The sequence below is a fragment of the Alexandromys fortis genome, unplaced genomic scaffold (assembly GCF_014885135.2).
Source record: "Alexandromys fortis isolate MF-2015 unplaced genomic scaffold, M_Fortis_MF-2015_v1.1 scaffold_28, whole genome shotgun sequence".
NCBI classification, from domain to species: domain Eukaryota; kingdom Metazoa; phylum Chordata; class Mammalia; order Rodentia; family Cricetidae; genus Alexandromys; species Alexandromys fortis.
Genome location: NW_026067901.1, coordinates 3,193,857 through 3,218,599, shown reverse-complemented (window position 1 = coordinate 3,218,599; position 24,743 = coordinate 3,193,857). Strand labels below are relative to the sequence as shown.

General features: G+C 40.5%; 1 protein-coding gene across 1 annotated transcript in view; it reads right to left on the bottom strand.

The window, feature by feature from the left end:
- Window positions 1–24,743, bottom strand: part of Nell2 (neural EGFL like 2) — a 292,336-nt gene that overhangs the window by 135,302 nt on the left and 132,291 nt on the right. Inside the window, exons 10-12 of the mRNA XM_050130946.1 lie at window positions 22,051–22,142; window positions 18,870–18,972; window positions 12,683–12,811 (exon numbers count right to left, since the gene is read on the bottom strand). Of these exons, the coding sequence (XP_049986903.1) occupies window positions 12,683–12,811; window positions 18,870–18,972; window positions 22,051–22,142 (324 nt within the window). The remainder of the gene's footprint in view (window positions 1–12,682; window positions 12,812–18,869; window positions 18,973–22,050; window positions 22,143–24,743) is intronic.

Here is a 24,743-nt window from a genome sequence, read left to right as displayed (position 1 = left end):
AGGACCATTGAATCAGTGTATTTGTGCAACCTGTACTCATTCTGAACTTCATTACTTTCCAGTCATTGGCCATGCCCAAGCGCCGACCCTCATCCCCCAACCCTTCTCCATTAACAGGTGTCCCCAGGAACATAATAATCATACTATACGAGACATTCTTTCTTTTTCAAAACTGATGAATAAAGAGCAGAAGACAATTGTAAAAGGAATATTACATTTCCAGCAACCAATTGTTAATGAGCCTCAAGCATATTTAAAAAAATGTTCATAGAACGTGTGACTTGGGTTTCTTTGAAGGGAAGATAAAGCTGGCACTTATAATTTAATATCTCTGCATACCAGATCTTCAACTTAATAGCACTGCAAAAAGTCCTTTTCCTATAAGTTAATTTTTAAAATTATTAGTCATATGTGCCTTACATGTCACTTCAAATGGATTCTATTCTTGGAAACAGCTTTTTTTTGCTCTAGTAATTTGCATTTCTATAGTGAAAAAAACAATGAATGACTCTTTATATAATACACCTGCAACTGACTTGTTTAAAATGAATTGCTAAATTCTAGCCAGGCCTTTTCTCTCTTTAATAAATAAAAGTATGCATGGATAACATGCATAGTATTTAACTTGCTGTTACTATACACATGCATGCACATATACATATTTCTGAGGTTACATTTATAGATTTGTCAGAGAATTCACAACATTAACAAATTATATAATTATATTGATTATATTCTATAATCAATAGTTAGAATGTTACATAGGCCAAACGGTTTGATACAGTAAGGTGTCTACAGAAACAATCTCTATTAAATTAGTTTCTGAAATAGCAGAAGATCTGAGTGAAATTAGCTTCAAATATGAGACAATATTATCAACTAAAGTCTAAGAAGAATATTTTACTGACTTCCCATTAGTGAATTCTCAAAATAAAATGTCGCACAATTTCCCTGACCTTAGAATTAATAAGCATATATGAAAACATCTTGGCAAGCTTTAATGAATAACTTATTTTACTGAAAGGCATATTCTAAAATTAGTTATAGTTAACTTTCTTCTCTAATAATCTCATGAAACAAATTCTCCTTACTATTGACAAGCAAAATGAGACATACCAAGCTTCCTAAGTGCCCGGCACAAGCCTGTAACTAGCTGTAGTATGAACAAGTCTTGAACAACAGCATCAGAACAGCATCCATTCATCAAAGGTGGCAAGATGGCAATTTTATCAGTGTAAACATGGTACATGCATTTATCTACTAAATGCTCAAATTTCTCCTGATATATTCCTTAGCTATAAAGAAAATTGAAATTTTGAAATTTGCAGATAAATGGGTGGAGATGAAATAAAATCACACAGAGGGAGGTAACTCAGACCCAGAAAGACCAGCACCACCTGCTTTCCCTCCTTGTATTCTAGTTCAGATCTTCTCCTTCATGTGTCTTCCATCCTCCACATCATTATATTGTGATTCCCCACCAGAGAGCACACAGTAAAGCCCCAAGAGCCCCACCGCCCTTATGTACTCATGCAGAAGCCTTCCTTACATTTGCATAAACCCAAAAGCCCCCAAGAAAATCAAATGATGAAAACAGACACTCGGAGTGGGAATTGGAATAAAATAAAGCCATATTAATTTGCTGTACACAGTTTAAACCAATGACTCTCAACTGATGGAACCTCAGCCCTTCATGGAAATTATGAAGTCTGGAGACATTTCTGGATATCAGAAAAAGGGAAGCAGGCCACCAAGGTAGCTATTCATTTCCAGGGGCTAGAGACCAGGTCTGCTGCTAAACATTCCACAATCACAGAGCAAACCTGCCACAAAGAACTTTCTAGACCAAAATACCAATAGTTCAAGTGAAAGACCTGGTTTAAACTGAAACCACTCTGGTATATAGTTGCGGAATTCATCTTCCTAGGCAGAACAAACTAAGACTCAAAAATTATGATTTTTTTAAAAACCCATCCTTAGAAAGATATATAGAACTCACCCAGAATAGCCCTTCTTAAATTTTAATGTGCATACGAATCATTTGGAAAACCTTTAAAATGTCAAGCCTCACCGCTAACCCCTTTAAGGAGAACAAAGGTTGGGTGCCTCTGTAATTTGAGCCCCACCCTTAGGGAAACAAGGTTAGAAACCAGACTGTGTAGCGATGCTGATGAGAACAAGCAGGGTGGATGCTGAAAGTCCCCTTTGGTTTAGCATACGGCTGGAAAGTGATGGAGAGCTGCCTGTTTGTTAAGGTGACAAATCTTTTTATCCCATGCTTTAAAGCAATGTTTTTCAATTTTTGTGTGCATGGGGGGAAATCATTATGCAGATTTTGATTTAGGAGTCAGAGAGAAAGTACAGCATTCTATGTGTCTAATGAAGCCCCAGGCAATGCCTGCCATTGCTGGTACTTGGACCCTGTATTGACTACCTAGTACCAAAGTTTATTTCTTTTTTAAACAAAACTGTCAGGAATATAAAAACAGGAGTAGTTTTAATGTGGCACAAAATCGCCTCTTACAATTCTCATTTTCGACAGCAGATGTAAATAGGTAATACAAACGTTACCTCTGCTAGAGAATTGCCTCCAGGAAACAGAAGCTTAGTCGTGTTCTCCTCATGAATGTGTGACTAACAGCACTCTGTACCGAGTGACAGTTTCCTGCTGTCCTACGTTTTCCAGCTTCCCTTGTGGAGCGCAAAAGTCATTCTACCCTTAGAAGGGGCTGCATCCCATTTTCCTCTGTAGGTATTTTGACAATTCTTAAACCTGGGTGACAAAGATACTCCCTTGCCATGAATAAACATGGTCCAGCCTAAGGTCACACCAAGCCTTCTTTTTCTTTCTGCCTCCCATCATTCTAGAGCCCCCATTAAATAATCTAACACCTAGCACATAGTATGTGCTTAAGAATTACTTAGAATAAATGGGTGCTTAGCATTGCTTCTCTATATTAAGTCCAATGAGAAAAGCCACTCATAAAACAAATTCCCAAGAGCTTGTAGACCCACCAGAGAGCAAACAAAGTGCTGTATGTAACAGCTAATCACTATTGATAACTGAAGTCCTTGTTTCTTCTCTGGGCAGCATGCGGAGCAATCATGAACTCCAGTATGATCAAGACTGCATATTTAGTGAGCAGTGCATGTGTAGGGGGAGACATTGCCTACATGGAGAGTCACATGCTATGGCACACTGGCTCAAGGGATACTTGACTCAGACTTCTTCTGCTGGCTTAGAGAAAACATGCATAAAAAAGAAATTCAGAAAACCTTTCTCCTTATCAAGTTTGAGTTTAAAAGATAAATGTTTTCATTTCTTTTAGAGGAGAGAAAGGTGCTTTATTAAAAAGTACTATCAAAAATTCTTCAAATATTTGTTAATCAATAGTGGCCAAGCTTATGAATGAATGGAAACTGCTTTTGAGGCAGAGGAAACTTCATGTGACAGGAAGTAAAGGGGAAAAAAAGTCAAGAAAAATGCTTAGAAGTTCACGGTTAGTTATTTTCAGGACGTCCACACTGAACTCAAATTCCCAGGGAGAATGCAAGCCTATGTTAAAGATTCTACAAGACTGATATTGGACTGTTAGATCCTGGAATACTGTAGATCCAGGGCCACATGGGCTAGCGTATTCTCCTTAACAGTCACTCACTGTTCACTTCTGCAGTGAGCCTAAGATCCTTCTGACCATCAGATAAAGATTCTTGGAATTAATTGATTTAGCATCGCTCTCCTTTCCCTCCCTCATATGGGCAGGCCTCGTCAAATTCGATGAAGTCTGAAGAGAGGGAAGCTTCCCCTGTCTGCTTGCTGTCCTTGGGGAGATGGTTCTAAGACAAGCTCTTTGAGTTCTCTGACTTTGAACTCAGATTACAGCTGCAGCTTTGGTTGTTCCCCCAAGTCCACAGTTTATTAACTGCAGACCCTGGTCCTTGTCCACTTCCACAGCCTCGCCAGCTAACCCCTCAGAAGAAATCACACTCTTCTGTGTGTACATAAAATCTAGACTGCACAGCATCCTTGAACATTTTTCCTTAAGAAACATTATCCCAACATACCACAGAGAGCGCATCATTAGCTATCGCTTTGAAAGCTGCCATATCGGTTAGGCGGCCCTAATTAATCCCACAGGGCTTAAGTTCTCTGGGTCATTCATCCCAGCTGTATTAGCAGACCTCTCATTAGTTCCAGTAAGGACTCTTGGGCTTCCTTTGCAATCAAAGAATTCTGCTCATTCTGTATTTTCTTTCCTATAGAGCAACTCTTCAGGGTCCTCACTCTGTGTATTCTTAGAGGAATCAACTCATTTGCCCCTACATTCCATAGTTAATTATAAACTGGTATTGCCTGAGTCAGGAATTCATGACTAAGAGAGTTAGCTGTGAGATGGCAAGTAGCTGAGAAACAGGGGGGAAAGGGAAGAGAAAGGAAGGGAAGGAAGAAAGGAATGGGGAGGGAAGAAGAAAGGGAGAAAGTCAATTTTATTTAAGAGTACAGCCCTTTAGCCCAGTGGTGGAATCCCAGCACTTGGGAGGCAGAGGCAGGCAGATATCAGTGAGTTCAAGGCCAGCCTCTTCTACAGAGTGAATTCCAGGACAGCCAGGGCTACACACAGAAACCCTGTCTTGAAACACACATACACAAAAAAGAGTTTGGCTTTTGATAAGTAGACCCCAGTCACAACGATTCAGTGGGAGGACATACATCGGAGAGGACATGGGCCACATACACTGGACTTGGTGGTTTAAAATAAGTACTTTTTACTGTTGTTATTATTATTATTATTTATTATTATTTACAATAACAGATGCCCCCTTTCACATATATACACCAAAAAATCCCACACAAACAAATAAAACAGACATTAGAATGATAAAGACTGAACCAACAAATCCAAAAAACTTTCTACCAATAATGAGTTATGTACTTTGGGTTTCAGACTATACCAGATTCTTACACACACACACACACACACACACACACACACACACACACACGAAGAAATGAACTTCAAAATTCAGCACTAATCCACCAGCGTCTCGTTTCTATAACTCCATGTGGCATCCTGTTATTTACATGATTCACTTATAGGAAACATTTTCTCTTCTTAGTTCACCATCAAAAGCTCTAAGAAGTGTAGGAATCAAGGAACAGCTTCTTCACTATAATCAACATGGACAGACTTGGCTGTAATTTCCAGGACCCACAGCCCTGCAGAGAAACATACTGAGTGAGTTCTGCAGACTGGGCCAGAACTCCAACAGGACAATCAGAGGTGAAAGAGGAGATGACCTCAAAGCACCATGAGGCTCCACAATTCCCAATCAAGAATGAAAACTGACATGTAGCAGAGAACCATTCTAAAACACAATCCCCAGCTGAGCTTTGGACAACTTTTAGAGATCATTTGTGAACTGATAAGAGAGGAAAGGAGAGATAAAGTACTTAAAGCATAGGACGAACTGACAGAAGACTAGGAACTGGGACTGGGTGGAGATAAAGTCATAATTTCAAAGGGTAAATGCGGTGAATATAGAGTTCAGAAGAGACTCAAGTGCCAAGACATATTCTAATATTGTAGTCCTTTTATATCTAAAAGCTGGACAAATTGTGAGGCCATAGAAATCCTAGTTTTATCCTTATCCCATTAGCAGTATGCCCCATTGTGGTTTTTTGTCGTTGTTTATCAGTCAGCTTCCGCTACAGTTTTTTGGGTGAAGGAGCCTCAGTTGGGAAAATGCCGCCATCACACTGATCTGTAGGCTCATCTGTATGGCATTCTCTTGATGTGTGATTGATGTGGGCAGCATCAGTCCACTGGGGATGCTTCCACCTTTGTGCTGAGGGCCCTGAGTTGTGTAAGAAAACAAACTGAGAAGCCATTGGGGGGCCAAGATGTAAGTAGAGTTCCTCCATGTCTCTGTTTCTCTGTTTCAGTTTCTTACTTGAGGTTACTACCTTGGCCTTTGTCAATGGATGTGACCTGGGACATGTAAGACAAATAAATCCTTGTCTTTCCAAGTTGCTCTTAGTCATTGTGTCTTATTACAGCAGTAGAAACCCCAACTAATCTACTGTAAAACTCACTGAAAAACAAGGAGGGAAGGAATTTCAAAGGACAAGGGCAAAGGGTTGGTAGCCAATTCCTGTACATCTCCTCCTTTCCCTTCCTGTCTCTCTTCTTGAGACCTCTGTCTTCTGTGCCATGCTCTTCGGGCTACAAACTGACTCTACCATCAACTGGCACAAAATCAGGGATGCTCACATCTCCTGTATCATCTTCAGTCTCAATGCCAAGGATACCTTTTAGTCTTACTGAACTTGTCTTGATATCCGTGGAGTTGATGCACCTTGATTCTACCTGCCAGAGTTGACATGTTGAAAATCCATGCTCTAAACTCCCATGTTAATGGGGGCTGAAGATGTCATGATGAGTTTCAGGGGTGACTTTATGGAATGGTGTGAGCATGTTTTCGCTGTCTCACCAATGTGACACCTTTTGACCCTATCATGATGAGGAAGGAAGATCTTCACTTGACATGGTCAGGAATCACTGTCATGCTCTATGTACTTTTTAGGCCCCAGAAGTGCAAAGCAAATGCAGCTCTGTTGTTTGTAAAGTAACTGGTCTTGGGTATTCTGCTGTAGCCACAGAAAATGTACTGAGAAGCATTCAGCATTTGTTTGGGATCCACATTTTTATTGGGATTCTAGGCCATTGGGTTCTATGGCACTGCCTGCTCTTCTCTTTTCTCCTATATTTTATTCATGATGTCCCTTCTATTTTTTCCAAGAAAGTTCTCTAAGTAATTCCTGCTATTGACTTAAGAGTCATTTATACACTTGAGAATCTCAAATTGTATATCCAGCCTTAGCTGAATGCCACATCCACACACATTTAAACAAATAAACCATAAACAGAGCCAACCCAAGACAATTTTCCCAACCCCTCCCTTAAGTGAGCCACATGAACATTCACCTGTTTTTTGGCTAGAAACCAGACAATCAACTTCCACACCACTCATCATCTGCTATCACAGGTATAATCAGAACCTGGTAGCCTTACTTCGTTGATGTCCTTACGTGTATACACTTCTCCATTATCATCGTATCATTGACAGTTTCCCAGCATGCCATTTTCCCCAGTATGCCTCTCAGCTGAAGTGAGTTACTCATGACCTTTGTACCTCAACGATGCCCCACTAAGGTTTGAATATGTATGTCTCTCGCAAGCTCATATGTTGGAACACTTGGTCTTTGGCAACTTTCACTATTTGGGGAGGTTATAGAACCTTTGGGATGGGGAGTCTAGATGCAGGAAGCAGGGCACCTATAGGAGAGGAGCTGAATGTTCTTAACCCAGCCTGCTTCTTGTCCTGTCTCTTCTTCCTGGCTTCCTACACCATGTAGCAGCTGCCCCACACTCCTACTGGCCAACAGTGAGCTGTTCCCTCCACCTAGTCCTCCCTCTCTGCACAGTGGACTGGGAACCCCTCCCCTCCAGCTTTAAATTGTTACTGTCAGGCATCACTGTCACAGTGAATAGAAAAGTAGATGAATATGGCAACCTTTGACCCCCGAGACTCTGTTTCTCACCCTGCCTCTCAGCCTCCTCTCTGCCTCTCACTCGGGCTGGCCTTCATCCCCCAGGTGCTTTTTTCTGCCACGATGTCTGGATCTCCCGCATAGGAGACCCCGTCTCTCCCATCCTTCCTTTCAAGGCTAGCTGACCTCACTCATCCTTCAAACTTCAGAATTGTACTCTGCAAACAAAATTTTCCTAATCACAACATGAATCTAGACCCGACTCCTAGTAATCTATTTCTCCGTCAAGGTGCTTGCCACATTTCGGTAAAAAGTTATTTAATAATAGATTTATTGTCTTCCTTGCCTGAGAGAGTATCAGCCTTGTACTTCTCCACATACGGCTTCCCATGCGGTGCGAACCTTGTACAACAGAGCCATTCAATAAATGTGTGTGAGGTGCATGAATTAGCTCCAGCATTTACTGATGCTGCGGGAGTGCTGAGAAGGCACGCTGTCATCAAAATCAATAACCTCAATTACAGCTTGTAGCATTAAAACAACCTCACAGATTTAGGGAATAAAATGTATGTCTCTTACAAACTATCATTCACTTACTTTTAACGTAAAATCTATTTTTTTAAAAACAGGGCCAAAGCTCCAGAAAAACAGGACTTGTAAGTATTATGTAACACTGCATCAAAATTGAAAATACATATTGCCTCTAAAATGTCAAAACAACCAACAATTTAGCAACATTGCCAGAATAAAAATAGAAACCAAACTTGATAAGAATATTGTCAATGAGGGCCTGCAAGATGGCTCAGGCCGTGAAGGCCCCTGTTGACAGGACCCACAAGGTAGAAGGAGAGAACCAACTCTTGCAAGTTTTCCTCCGACAACCACATGTGCAGTCACGTGTGCATACAAGCAACTAACACACACACACACACACACTCACACAAATATTAGCCCCATTGGTTACAAGCTTGCTTACACTGGAGGAGTTCCTGGGTTGGATTCCCAGTACTGGATAAACCAGACATGTTACCACAAGACTATACCTGCCAACTCACAGTTTTGGTTGGTAGTAGAATATAGTACTAGACGTTCAAGGTCATGTTCAGTTATATAAGGAGTTCAAGACCAGACTGGGGATACAAGTGACCAGGCCTCAAAATAACAACAGAGAAATATTTCCCTAACTAGACCAACACTGTGTGAATAGCCACAAGCATCAAAGGATTAGGCACCCTGGTGTATAAAAATTTCAAAACCTCCACCACTCCTTTCCAGCATTTTCTTAGGTTTTGGGGATACTATCTTCGAATGAGCAAGAAGCCAATGGTAGAAAACATTTTCAGCATGATACTGTTCAGGTGGAAGCAGCTAACTATGTATATACACATTTGAAGGTGAGAAAACACACTGTGTATTCCCCCATCGCCATTGCTGTCCCCTTTCCAACTCAGGCCACCTTCATCTTTACGCAACCTTTTTCTGTGTTCTCTGTAAGTGCACAGTTCATCTCCCGTATTGCCATCAGTTTATCACCTGCCCCATATAAGTACAAGCATATCCATTTGAAACCATAGCCCTAAATTCTTGGACACCACACGAGTGCTGACCCCAGCTAATCCTCCAACTGAATCTCCTATGTTGCTTTTACCATTGCATCTCCCTCTTTGTTTCTAGAGCATCCCAAGTTCGTTTCTACTTAGAATTTCTCCACACGCTCTTTCATCTATTGGAAAGCACTGTCCCAGGTCTTTTCGAGTCTGCTCTTTATCGTCAAGAGACCTGAAGGACAGCCCCCAAGGCTGAGCATTCCACTTATGTGAATCCCTGTCATTTTCAGCACAGAGTCTGTTTCATCCCTTCCCATGATTTTCTACCACCTGCAATTATCTTCTACATGGTTACCAACTGACTCGGTTCTACTAGTGTGCAAAGTTCCTATGCAGGAGAAGTTACTAATTTTTCTCACTATTTCTAATTCCAGTGCATAGAAAAGTGCTTGCTACATACTGAATGTTTGCTATATAAGTGAATACAGTTAAAAAAAGAAAAATCAGTTGCTCTCCTTTACATAGATGATAAATGGGCTGAGAAAGAACTCAGAGAAACATTGCCCTACACAATAGCCACAAATAGCATAAAATATCTCAGAGTAACTCTAATTAAACAAGTGAAAGACCTATATGACAAGAACCTTAAATCTTTAAAGAAAGAAGTTGAAAAAGACACCAGAAAGTGGAAAGATCTCCCATGCTCTTGGGTAGGGAGAATTAACATAGTAAAAATGGCAATCTTACCAAAAGCAATCTACAGATTCAATGCGATGTCCGTCAAAATCCAAGCAAAATTTTTCACAAACCTTGAAAGAATGGTACTCAACTTCATATGGAAAAGCAAAATCCTAGGATAGCCAAAACAATCCTGTACAATAAAAGAACTTCTGGAGGTATCACAATTCCTGACTTCAAACTCTACTACAGAGCTACAGTACTGAAAACAGCCTGGTATTGGCATAAAAACAAACAGGAAGACCAGTGGAACTGAATCGAAGACCAATTTATTAATCCACACACCTTCGAACTCCTGATTTTTGACAAAGGAGCAAAAAATATCAAATGGAAAAAAGAAAGCATATTTAACAAGTAGTGCTGGCATAACTGGATATCAACATGTAGAAGAATGAAAATAGATTCATATCTATCACCATGCACAAACTCAAGTCCAAATGGATCAAAGACCTCAACATAAAGCCAGCCACACTGAATCTCATAGAAGAGAAAGTGGGAAGTACACTTGAATGCATTGGCACAGGGAACTACTTCCTAAATATAACCCCAGTAGCAAAGACACTGAGAAAAACAATTAATAAATGGAACCTCCTGAAACGGAAAAGCTTCTGTAAAGCAAATAATGTCGCCAACAAGACAAAATGACAGCCTACAGAATGGAAAAAGATCTTTACTAACCCCACATCAGAAAGAGGTCTGATCTCCAAATATATAAAGAACTAAAGAAATTGGTCATCAAAGAACAAATAATCCAATTTAAAAAATGGAGTACAGACCTAAACAGAGAACTCTCAACAGAGGAATCTAAAATGGCTGAAAGACACTTAAGGAAATACTCAACATCTTTAGTAATCAGAGAAATGCAACAAAATAATTCTGAGATTTCATCTTACACCTGAAAGAATGGCCAAGATCAAAAACACTAATGACAGCTTATGCTGGAGAGGTTGTGGGGAAAAGGGAACACTTCTGCATTGCTGGTGGGAATGCAAGCTGGTACAGCCCCTTTGGATATCAGTGTGGTGATTTCTCAGAAAATTAGGAAACAACCTTCCTCAAGACCCAGCAATAACACTTTGGGGTATATATCCAAAGGATGCTCAATTGTACCACAAGGACATGTGCTCAACCATGTTTATAGCAGCATTGTTTGTCATAGCCAGGACCTGGAAACAACCTAAATGTTCCTCAACTGAAGAATGGGTAAGGAAAATGTGGTACATTTACACAATGGAGTACTACCCAGCAGAAAAAATTATGGCATCTTGAAATTTGCAGGTAAATGGATAGTTCTAGAAAACATCATATTGAATGAGTTAACCCAGACCAGGAAGACAAATGTCATATGTATTCATGCATAGATGGCTTTTAGACATAAAGCAAAGAAAACCAGCCTACAATTCACAATCCCAGAGAACCTAGACAACAATGAGGACCCTAAGAGAGACATACATGAATCTAATCTGCATGGGAAGTAGAAAAAGACAAGATCTCCTGAGTAAATTGGGAACATGAGGACCACAGGAGAGGGTGGAAGGGAAAGCAAGTGGAAGGGAGGGGAGCTGAGAAAAATGTATAGCTCAATAAAATAATATAAAATTTTAAAAAAGAAAGAAAAAGGCCAGATGATCAAGGTTCAAGAAGACATATGCATTTGTACCATGCATTACACATGCACATTAATAAGAGGAGATCTCATTATGTATAAGGCTCTTAGCTGTTATGATGAAAATACATGTTTGCTACGAAAATTCAACTGTATGTTGAGTAAGAATAAAAATCACTAAGTAAAACCCATTTCTTATCTACAATCTGTTAAAATGAGGAATATTAAATAAATTTGCATTATAAATGGGGGCAAAGAGCCATGAATTCTTCATTCTGCAGAAATGGAAGGGTTCCTTTAGGGCTGAATAAGAGGCACTGAAAGAAAACCTTCATCCAACCAACTGCAGCTTTCAAATGGATACTACTTTCCATACAGAGAAAATCTGCCCAGTTCTAAGGGAACCTGTACAGGGTGGTTTCCCCAGGGCTAACCAGTTCTCATAGGAATAAACACAGGTAGCTGACATCACATGCTGTCTATCTTCGGTTGCATGAGCCTGATAGCTGCAGGGGAAGACTTGAACCCTCTAAGTCCTCCAATTACCCTGTGCCCCCCATCAGTGTTCTCATTTTGTCATATAGTTAATGATAGCGATTTAAATGTGTGCCCCAGGGAAGTGTTAATTTCAGTGTCTGGAGACTTTGGAGGTCTACCAGAGCACAGCTGGAGCCAAATAAACTACATGGCCCACTCCCTGTATTTGCATTGTGTCTCTGAGATAACAGACTACCTTGGATGTTAGTCAATATTTTTTTTTCAAATAAACAAGAAATAATTGTCTCTATTGGATCTATTTACTAAGTACCAGAGTGCGTGCAGGCGACCATAGAGGTTACAGACAGCAGCAAGCAAGAATAGCGGTAGATGCTTTATCTTCCTGTTAATTGCCTTTGTTCCACAACAGTGTCTGGGAAGTCTGACTATAATTCTAACTGCAAGCCACAGTAATCATGTCAATATGTGAGCCACCTGAATATCTAATTATGAAAAAGAGAAGGCAATTTCACAGTGGAGACATTGTTCTAATTCGAGAAACAGCCATATTAACTTATTAGCAGATAGCTGGAAAAACTTTAATTTGAAAGATAATTATTTTTAGCTGATTAATATGCTTCAAATTAAACTCACTGCTTTTAATGGGCCCATCAACTTGACAACCTGGGAAATTAATAAATTTTACATGCAGTAATCCCAGTAAATTTATACAGCCAAGCCCCACATCTTTGTAAGGATTACCTTCACAATAGGCATTGTCCTCCCGAAGAGGCCTGAAGCCGTCCCTGCAGCTGCACACAGCCCTGTCGTTCAGGTTCCTGCAGACAGAGTTCTCCATGCAGGTGTGCTTCTCCGAACAAAAGTCATAGCCTGCAAGAAGGACATGTTCCGATAAATGAGACAATGACAAGACAAGCTGCACCATCGTTTATTTTTTTCTTTTCTATTGAAAATAATTTTTCACACAATGTATTCTGATCACAGTACCTCCCCCATCTAGCTCCATTCCTTCCTTCTCTCTCTCTTTAGAAAATAAACAACAAAGACAAAAAGCAAACAAATCAGAATTTTTAAAGAGAAGGAAAGCAGAAAGAGTAGTTTCTGTTAATTTTGAAGCTATGTTCTCTAAAGACCTTTTACCAGGTTTATTATTTGACAGTTTCATACATTTATGTTAAATATTCCCATTGCCTACGTCCCTACCCTCTTTTGTCACCACCATGCCCACCGCCAGTCCCTTTCTCAGGCTCATGACCTTAGGTTTTGTTTTGTGATCCATTTAGTTTTACTAGGACCATCTGTGTGATTGAGGCCATTGTGGTCACACAACTGAAGAAAATGCCTTCCCTTCTTCCTGAATCAGTTAGGAACAAATAGCTCAACCATGAGGGGAAGGCACCTGACATCTCCCCTCCTTGCCCATTTTTGTGTAGACCCAGTATGGGCATCCCCAGCCACTGGAACCACAGACCCAGCGCGGGCATCCCCAGCCTCTGTGACTGCAGACCCAGACTTTGTGATTTCCTGATTGCAAAGAGAGTTCTTTATGACTCAATTACTTTCTACTTCAAATGAATTCGAATCGTTTTTGTTTTTTGATTTTCTAAATGTCACACAGTCCTTACTCCTCCTATTATAGCTCTCTATGTATTTGAAACAAAGATGCTTTGAGTTCAGAATGGATGCTGCAGTAAAGACGGTAACACAGTGAGAGCGCAACAGACATTATCAGGGCCTTGAACACTCTGGGAGCCAGGAAGAAATGAGCCCAGCAATATTTAAGGGATGAAAACCACAGCTTAGCATTTGAAATTTGTTGAAAAGGTGTTCAAAGTGAATATCATATCACTTTACTCTAATTTTCTCTGAAGATGTGCATGGAAAACTATAATCACTCAAAAGAAGAAACTTTCAGGAAAAACAGGATTTTCACAAATCCCATAGTCTTTTGGATAAGAAAAAAATGGAACTTTTATAAACCGTGACACCAATCGTGCCGTTTCTAAGGGTTTCTTTCTAGTGTCGGAGCCCTTGTTCAACAATATCTGAACGGCTGAAATGAAACGCCTGAGTGGTGGAATCCACCTCAAATAAAGATTACATGATTGTATGTCATTCAACAAATTTTGAAATTGCCTAACGCACGCTTTATCGAAAGAGCTTCACACTGACTGGTGATTTGCGATTTCATCCCAATCATAAAAGGACACGAAGGACTTAGAAGAAATTGTCTCTCTATAGCCAGGAACGACTTGCATTCGAGAAAATCTAAATGGGCCTTCTTATCTGTAATGAAGCTGGTGTCAACTGTCACCGAGCGGTGCACACTCTGACCACTCACTGCCTGCACTATTTTCAATACCTCTGCAGGGCTTTACTGAATGTACAACATATAACGAAACATTACTGGTGCAACTTAATTAATCTTAAGGTCAATGTGCCTGATACAGTAAATATTAAAGCAGACTATAAAACATCAAATGGATAAGTGAATGGTTTAAAATGAATCTAAAAGAATATTAAGTGTACAAACACAAAAGAAATACAGTTAATAATACCCTTAAATTACTTGGAAATTTAACTTCTCTTGACAATATAACTGCTCAGGATTAAGATCAAATATTTGGAAGCAAAATTTTCAAGAGAAAAAAAATTATACAATTTAAAAATTTAAACCTTTCTCTGAGGGTTATGTCCTTTCTTTTTGAAGTAACTAAATGAAGATCATATTTCTTAAAATACATTTCACTGTCTTTTTACAATTCCTGAGGTGGAAACAATTTCACGTCAAAATCTTTACTGTCCATCCCAACATCTCAACACATCACCATGCTAAATTCTGAAAGCCAAAAAGAAAAAAGGAAGAAGAAAAAAAAGAAAAGAAAACCTTTCATTTTTCACCAAAATTAAGAGAAAGGTGTCATTAAAATGGCTCAGTATTGGAGGTGCACAGGAGACCAAGCTATTGAGTGCTGACATAGTGCTAAATCTCCGATTTCCCCCACGGTGTCTTAAATACGTGTTAGAGGCTACGACTGTGGGAGTTGTTGCTGGTGTGTTTTTATCGTTGCTTTCTTGAGTCTACCGATTTAAAAACTATCACCGTTTCACGTTATTAACTTTTCTCCCAGTTTTAAGAATCCTCTGTATTATCTAGGATGCTCAGTGAGCCTTCTGTTAAGGTAGGTACATTTTGTATGATCCATTCTGTGTCCACTCCTGACTCAGTAACGGTGTGACCCATTACTGAAGTGTCAAACACCATACACGCACACAGGAAGTGCTGAGTCGTCTCAGGAATGTTCTAAGTGGAGGGACAGAATGTGCTTCTATTTTTCCTTTGCAGATAAGAGTTAAGGCTTAGTTATGACTTGCTGGGGTACTTTATTAACCCTATGATTTGAAAACTAAAATTTACAGTCAGTCAAATTTTATCTATTATGTAAAAAATATTTAGTAGGTATTCAAATACAGAAAAATGCCGACTACTCTGAGTGTTTGACTGCCTACATCAGTGACTCCCAGTCTTCCTAATGTTGGGACCCTTTAATACAGCTCCTTATGCTGTGGTGGCCCCAACCATAAAATTATTTTTGTTGCTATTCCATGACTATAATTTTGCTACTATTTTAAGTCATAATGTAAATATTTTTGGAGAAAGAGGTTTGCCAATAGGGACGTGACCCACAGGTTGTGAACCGCTGACCTATATAGTAAAATCCTGGGGTCAAAATGTCATCTACTAATGTGTAGGGGATTTGGAGTCAATTGAAGCAGGTCATTTTTAACCTGCAGATACTCAGTCTGCACGTTGTCTGTCTTAGTCCTCACTGCTTCATATCCGTGTGTGTGTGTGTGTGTGTGTGTGTGTGTGTGTGTGTTTTGGAGCTGCACACACAGCTTTCCACAAAATCTGATCTCTGTCCTGACAGGCTGCATAAATACAGGCTGCAGAACTTAACCTGTTTTCTCAGCCACTAGATTTTGTCACTTGTAAAAATTAGGATAATTCCCATCTTATAAAAGGGAAGGATTCAAATAAGATCTCCTATGCAAAGACACTGTGGCCTGTATGCTGGAGACAAAAGCTATAGACTGGTACTATGACCCTAACAGCAGAGACACTAACATCTCTGGTACAGAACTTATCCGGGCATTTGGTCTAGCTTGGTGAAGAGATCACATCTAATGCAGGCCATCCTTTCTGTTTCTCCCACCGCAGTTTAGCCTCAAGGTCTCTGTAACTCTCCATCTCTGTGTTTGCAAATGCACACGGGGCTCTGCACAATCCTCCTAAGAACAAACTTACCTATGGATCATCAAAATGCATTTGTCCATAACTGAGGGGGAAGTAAAAGACAAACCCAGGAGGTGACCAGAACGGTTCACATGCTGGTGATGTGTCAGGAGAGAGAGAATAGCAGTAATTGTGGTGAATATTAATTGGTTTGACCTTAGGCATGGACTTGTCATATCTGTGGTGGTGAGAGAACTAGGTATACTCTGGAGGAACCACTCATCCTGACCTTTGACCCAGGTGCTTTCAGGAAAATGGATTTTACTCTGTATAGGATAAAGCCATGTCAATCAATGCATAGCGCTGCTCCAACAAAGTAATTTCTACAACGCTAGCTAATGAAGGTGGCTGAAGCTCAGATCTTGGATTTTTACATATCTCATCAGGATATTAAACCATTTTTTCTACCTATGTATCATCACAATTCCAATATGAACATAGGCATGCTAGTCAGAGAAGACACAGGTACCCCAGCCAGTGAGCTGTGTCTGAAACAAGTCAAACCACGCTGAAGTTGTTATATCATATGTTTGGGGGGCCCACAGGGTATACTTTCTGGCCAAGCCGATAGAATTCAGTGTCTACTACATGCCCACTAGCAAATGCTAATGTAGTTAGATGTAGTCCAAAAGCTAAGAGACTTTCCTAGTGTCTCCTAAAGTGTAGATGCTCTACCCAGGCACTGACTCGGGATTGTGAAGATAAAAGTTCCAATGGTCTGCACTGTTTGTCTGCTTGAGGGTAGGTCCTATTAGAGGTGCTCTTTAGTCGCTAAAAGGTATCTTGATTGTTCTTGTCTGAGAAGACCAGGTCTTCAACCATCATGCAATTTCTAAAGAGCTACATTCAGAATAGAGATTTTAAAGTCTTTTTGGGGAGAGCTGGCAAGATGTTTCAGAACGTTAAAGAGATTGCTGTTAAGCCTGTACGCATGAATTCAACTCCTGAAACACATATGGTGGGAGGAAAACACACAATTCCTTCAAGTGTCCTCTGATCTCCACTCACTTCTGCGCTGTTCCATGTGTATTCACAGTTGTACATATACACACATATGCAATAAATCAAACTGTTGAAAAGTTAAATCCCACCATTTAACTGATGGGAAGGAGTATGACCAAAACTAAATGAAATCAAAATTAAAACAAAATTTACAACTCTGCTCAAAACAGGGGTGGAAATAATTTTACATCTATTTTTAATAGTGCCAGTTTTCCAAAAGGCAAATTTACTCTTTCCTTGTAAGCTGCACTTTACATCAGCATGAAGGATGCTATCTTGACACATGCTCACATTGTAACTGGAATGCTTCCTCCATTCTAGGTACATCACCGAGCACGTCAGCTACACCCCACACATCATGCGAGGGTTTAGGTGCAGCGATGAATACAAAGACTCAGGCCTTCCCTGCAGTGCACAGCCTGCTGCAGGAACTGGACACACAGTTATAGCATCAGGTTAACAAGGGGCAGGACTGATAATCCCATAAGTAACAAGGATCTTAAAGAGTCTATGTAATTAATTACTTCATTTTCATGCTTGAACCAACAAGTTTAAGAACCTCCAGCTAATGGAACTCACTTCCTCCTGAGGTAGCTCATCACATTTGTGAATAGTTTTGCTTTTTTTTTACAATGAAACAAAATTCTAGGACCCTGGTATTTATTGGTACCAGGATTAACATCCCAGAGACAACACAAAAGAAGTGATGATCATCCACACATTCTCTCATCTTGGTAGTCTAGAAGCCAATGTATGACAAGGGGCGAGACCTTATGCAATTGGGCAATTTGATGCAGTGCGCTTCTGCATTTAGGTCAGTTGCAAAAACAAACCGAGGAGAAAGGAGAGCAAACCTATCAGAAGGACAGCTAATTCAACACAGCCATGTAACTTGCTCCAGCAACGGTGAGCCGACTCAGAACCAGGACTCGGGTTTAGAGGTCAGACCTGGAGACAGGTACAGACATTTGGCAAAAATGCCTGTGACAATCTCAGTTATAATTCAACAAATGGCTCAGGGCTTCCCACTGTGTAGCAAGTTTAGGTAAATGTTATTAATCTTTGAAATGATTTATTAAATTTGCTCACGCATGTCAGTTATACGAGTCCCCTACAATAGTTCTTGCACATAAATCTTTTAATATGTTTTTGTTTTTAATTGGCATCTAGTAATTGCGCATATTTTGGGATGCCTTGTGACATTTCAATAGATGCATGCAGTATGCAATGATTTGAGCCGGGTAATTGGCATATCTATCACCTCAGACACATTCCATTTCTTTCCGTTAGAAATACTTAAAACCCTTTCCATTAGCAATTTTGAAATACCCAATTAATTGTCAGCCACACATCTCTCACGGCGCTACATAGTATTAGAAGTCACTCCTCCTATCCAAGTGCGCCCCTGTGGCTGGCAGCCATCTCTCTCTATCATCGACTCTCTACGCCTGTCTAGGCTCTGGTAACCACTATGCCCGTCTCCACTTCTTTGATGATATTTATTTCTTAACTTCCACAGGAAGTTTAAGTATGTGGCGTGTGCTTTCTGTCTCCGATTTGTGTCACTGGCCCCACTCCCATCTGCGTTCTTACACAGGAGTGATGTCGCTTTACGAACTAACGTCGTACCTTTACAGACTTTGCAGCAGCTGTGAGACAGGGCGATCTGATGAGACTCAGGACAATCCAGAGCTGGGCAGCCGATGTTCTCGACCAGCTTCATGGTCTGATCCTGTAGGACAACAGAAGAGAGATGCCTGCGATTCCCTGAGGACTTGACTGGGAAGTGACGATCAGAATCTAAGACACTAGTGAATTTGTTTTCCTGATGACCTCTAGCTGGACCAAGGGATCATCCCGGCATGGCACTCATTTCCATCTGGAGAGCCACACAGCAGCCAGCAGTCCTGAGAGTCAGAACCCAACACAGTCTGTAGCCATGTCTGCAACACCCAAACACCTAGATGATCCTGGAAATGTGTGTTAGTTTACCACCAGATTTGTAAATACAAAGACAATCATAGCAAAGACAGAGCTTGGATTAGAATAACAGCACACAATGGCTTCAACAGACACATCATGACAAACCAGTAAAATAAGCTGGATTTTTGGTATGAGATTGTTTTAAATTTCTGTTATGAGGAGTTTCATGGGTGTCATGGTACACATCTGTCATCTCTGCATTTTCGAGGCAGGGTTGAGTAGAACTCTGTGGGGTTCAAATCAGCCTGGTCTACACAGCAAGATCCAAGCCAGTGAGGGTTACACTATGAGACCCTATGTATGTGTCAGGGGAGGGAGGTAAGGGAAGGAAACACTGACTGACTCAGCTGATTTCAGTAAGAAATGCCAATGTTCTTCCTCAAAGCTACTAGGAAAATGAGGATCAGATGTGTGTCTTATAGGCCAATGTTTAGCATATTTTTCTGGCACAAAAAAAGTTGGAACTCTTAAATGAAAAAAAAAAAACCACTAATGTAAACTCATCATCTTCATCATCATGTTCTAGAAAAAAAATAAATGAAGTCCTCTCAGGAGATAGTAACACAGAATTCACTTTTCAAACACCTGGAATAGCAACCCCCAGAACCAACACTTGGCTTCTTCTGAATTGTTCTTTGAACATCCCTAAGGATCCTGACAACACCCTGAATGTTACCAGTGTAAAAATAACAAAGTAAGTCTCAAGGCTTATAGGCTTCCATTCTTAAGTTCTGTTCAACAGTTTGGGTTTTTCATATCATTGCTGATAACCTCTTTCATGAGGAAATACACATTTCAAAAATTGCTTTTCCTGACTTAAACATGCAAATCATCCTCCCTTGCGAAGAAAGAAGCATAAGATGCTCTCAAGCACCGGCCTCCTTTCGCTGTTGCGGTCATGTCATCTGGTGCTCTTTACATTCAAACCATGGCACTGTTCTATGCACCTCTTAGAGCTGCAACTCCCAGCACGTGTCTTCAAGTTCACAAAACTGATAATAAAACAAGAAAGCATCACCAGGACTGAGAAACTCTGTCAGTCACCTAAAGTTGTAAACACAGGAGCAAAAGGGCCCAAAGGAAAAAGAGATGATGGAAGGCCTTAATGACAGGGATTTAGTCAAGAACCTCAAAATTTTAGATTTGATAGGGTTGTGCTGTCCAATCTAGTCACTAGCTACATGTGGTCTTGAACACTGTAATATAAAAATTTTTTAAGACGTTGCTCACAGTATGACAAAGGAATGGAAAATTTTTTACATTAACTATTTTATAACAAATTTCATATTGAAATGATGTTTTAGATATACGGACTAACTACTGAACACTGAACCCAACACGTTGTCTTTGTGTCTCCTGCTCCTGTTGGGCAGCACAGAGTTAAGAGCAGAGGAGATGACTTCTTTTGTTTAAGAAACAAAGGGCATCACTCACCTAATGTATACTGAACACCTGCAGTATTGCCTACAACCAAACCTCTACCTGAGCTCATTTAAGATGAAATTATTGTGCAGCACATTTAGCATCAAGTAAGCAGCTAGTGAATATGTGTCCCACAATTATCAATGTTATTAAACTCACAAACACTGATGAAGAGACATCAAATGCTCTCAGTGGCTTAAATGTACAGCTTCTCTTTCAGAATGATAGGCCACATTTAGAGACCAGCTGGAAGGTGTCTAAATATGTGTCAAACTGCATGTTTCTCTAATTCTCCTTTTCTTGTTTGGGAATGACTGGATTAACCCCAGATCTTGTAGGCTCCACAGTGAGATTGACCCCACTGGCAGCAGCAAAGGGTGAGGACGCTGGCAAGAGATCCCACCTGGAGACAGGATGGAGACAGGAGCCCTTGATTCCTCGGCACATTCATATGCCTTGATCCTCTTATCGTTAGGATCTGACCCACACCATAGGAACACAGATTTTAAACAAGAGAAGTCTCGTGTGTGTGTGTGTACTATAAACCTCCATCCTTCCTGTCTCAGGTCTGCCTTTTAACCTCGTTGACTTCCTAGTCCTCAGGCATTCTCAAATGGGTGTACATGAAACAGACCTTATTTAGGGTACCACGTACTGTGCAAAAACTTTTAGGATTTCCCTTTCCTTGGCCCTTGATAATTCTATAGCTAGTAATTTATTGACACAGTCAGACTAAATCACTTGTTTTTAATTTTAATATTTTGTGTGGTCTCTAGATTGTCAAATCCATGTACAAGGGACATCCAACAGGATGTCAAATATGGTTCAAATGAAAACCAGTTTTGACTGGCTCAACATTTTTCTGTACTCTGTTCTTTGACTTTGTACCTGGAAAGCCAACCAACCCTATGTCCCATGGCTCTTCACACTCCTATTGTAAGCTATGGTGGTGTCCTGTGGCCTTACTATAGCTCAAGTTGCCTTCCACAGGATGGAGATGCTGTACAGTGTTTGCTTCAGGGAGCCATTTAAAATCATTATCAACGCCATCTCTGCACAACAATTAATGTTTACTATGTCACTTTATGTTTTATTTCCCAATTCGCTGAGTGATATTTCTCATCACTGTCAAAATCATGAGTCAGCAAACAAGTAGAAAGTTTTCCTTTTCATAAAACTGATGCGACAAGTAACATTTTCATTTGTTGCAAAAATTGTTTTATAACAACTAGCTTATGTGCTTCAAAGGATAACAGCAATTCTTTCCTGTCTGATCTGAGACTGCTATTCAGACCCTCCCTTTGATTCAGGATCTGAAAGGAGTATTGGTGGAAAGTTTCACAGAAACATTCCCAGTGTTTATGGAATCAAGACCATTCTGGAAGGCCTCTGAGAGCCAGCTTACCTTGCATTCATAAAGCACACACATTCCAGAGGATGAGTAGACTGTGTTGCGTTCTCCCTCAAAGTAGCTCCGTCCTTGGAACTGGCAAATTGCTTTAGAAAAAAAGAGACACACACCGAAGCTTTGTTAGGAAACATGGTTCAGAAATCTGCAGACCATTTTCTTACTATTTTACCTGTTCCTATTCTTTTATTCAAAGTTATTTGAATGACTAAAATTGTGTATTCAGTCTAGAGTAAGGTATAGAAACCTTAATTAGCAGCATGAAAATTAAGTTGAGAGAGTGAAATGAGGCACAAAAGGATAATGAGGGATTTCAGGTTACAGAAGGAGACTCTGGGAAGGACCTTTGGACTCCGATGGTTTTAAATGTTTAAAACATATTATATATTTATATGAAAATGTCTTCATGAAACCCAGTACACCAACAATAAATATATACAAATAAGGAAGAGAGAGACAGAGAGACAGAGAAGAGGGAGGGAGGGAGGGAGGGAGGGAGGGAGGGAGGAAGGGAGGAAGGAAGGAAGGAAGGAAGGAAGGAAGGAAGGAAGGAAGGAAGGAAGTAAGTGATGGCCAAGGAAGCAGATCAGTGTCTTGCTCAACCATCATCAGAGAAATTTCTCCTGTAGCAGATGGGAACAGAGACTCATAGCCAGACGATATGCAGAGTGCGAGAACTCAGAACACTCAGTCCTAAAGGGAGTGTCTCCATCAAATCCCTCCTGTCAAAGCACAGGGAACCCTGAAGATGAGGAGGCAGAAAGGGTATAAGAACCAGAGGGGATGGAAGACACCAAGGAAACAAAGGTCTCTAAATCAACATGATCTATACACCTATGACCTCACAGAGGCTGAGCTGCATGCACAGGGCATGCATAGGTCTGCATCTGATGGGGTCCTAGAGCTGAAAGGAGAAGTGGACACATGCCACATCCCTAATCAGGAATCTGTCTCCAATGGATAACCATTTGCATATGAAAATACCCTTTTTTCTAAGGGAACTCCCTAGGGAAACAAACTTCTCTTTTTTTTTTTTCACATTGAGGTGGGTCCAAAGCCTTCTCTCCTATGTCTAGATTGAGCAAGGTATTCCTCCAAAAATAATGGGCTCCAAAATGCCAGTAAAAGTACTAGGGATAAATCCTGGTCCCACTGGCAGTGGTCCCACAAACTGCCCCAGTCACAAAACTGTTATCCACATTCAGAAGGCCTAGTTTAGTTCTATGCTGGTTCCCCCGCTATCAGTCTGGGAACGGTGAGCTCCCACTAGTTCAGGTCAGCTCTTTCTGTGGGTATCCCCATCATGGTTTTGACCCCTTTGCTCATATTATTGTTTTTCCCTCTCTACAGCTGGTCTCCAGAAGCTCATCCCAGTGCTTAGTTGTGGATCTCTGTATCTCCTTCCATCAGTTGCTAGATGAAGGTTCTATGATGACAATTAAGATCATCATGAAAATGATTACAGGGAAAGGTCAGTTCAGGCACCCTCTCCACTGTTGCGTAGGGTCTTAGCTGGGATCATCTTTGTGGATTCCCGGGAATTTTCCTGATGCTGGGTTTCTTGCTGGCCTCATAATGGTGCCCACAATGAAGTTATCTCTTTCCTTACTCTCCCTCTTTGTCCTTCCCCCATATCAACCATCCTGTTCCCTCATGTTCTCCTCTTCCCTCTGCTTCTCTCCTCCCCCTCGCTTTCTGCTTTTCCTTCTCCCCTACCACCTAGCTCCCAGTTTTCTCAGGAGATCAGAGAAAAAAAACATGGATACCACTGGGAAGGTGAAATAGATAGGAAACAAACTACTCTCATGAGTAGAATTCCTACCCAGCAGTAGATGACCAACAGGATATTAATTAACACTATTTTTGGAGGTTCCTCATCTCATAAAGTTTTTATATATAGGGGTTTTTAAAGATTTTTACCTTATTTTTAATTTTTATTTTACTTATATATTTTCCTCTCTTTGACCCTACATGTCCTTTGTATATATATTACAGTGGTATGGGAGAACTGTCTGTATTCTTTCAATCATGTTTTAAATAAGTGCTGATTGGCCATGCAGGAAGTATAGGTGGGTCAATCAGACAGGAAGTAGAGGCAGGGTGATGAGAACAGGAGAATTCTGGGAAGGAGAAAACCCATTCCTTCCAGTCCTGCCCAGACCACCAAAGAAGCAGGATGTGATCTGCCCAGCTGAAAAAGGTACCAAGACATGTGGCTAACGTAAATAAAGATAATTGGTTAATATAAGTTACAAGAGCTAATAAGAAGCCTGAGCTAATGGGCAAATCAATTTATAATGTTATGGAGATCTCTGTGTGATTTTATTTGGAGCTAAATGACTGTGGGACCTGGTGGGAGGACAGAAACCCCAACAAGCCAGCCCTTATGTTACAGAATGGCACCCACATGGATAACTGCATCCACAGAAAGCCTGAGAAAGCTTGGAAAAGAATAGAACGAAGCATGTTTTCTTGGTAGGAGCAGTTTCTTGGGTCTGCTATGCTTGCTAGAGGCAAGCAAGCACTCTCGTCTAAGAGAGGCTTCCTGACTCAGCTTTAGCTGCAAAATTTTGCATCTCTTTTAAGAGGTCCTGCCAAGAAACACTTAAACGATGTTGATAAAAAGCTGAGCGCATGCTTTTCAGTTTTCAGCCAAAGCAAAAAAAAAAAAAAAAAAAAAAAAAAAAAAA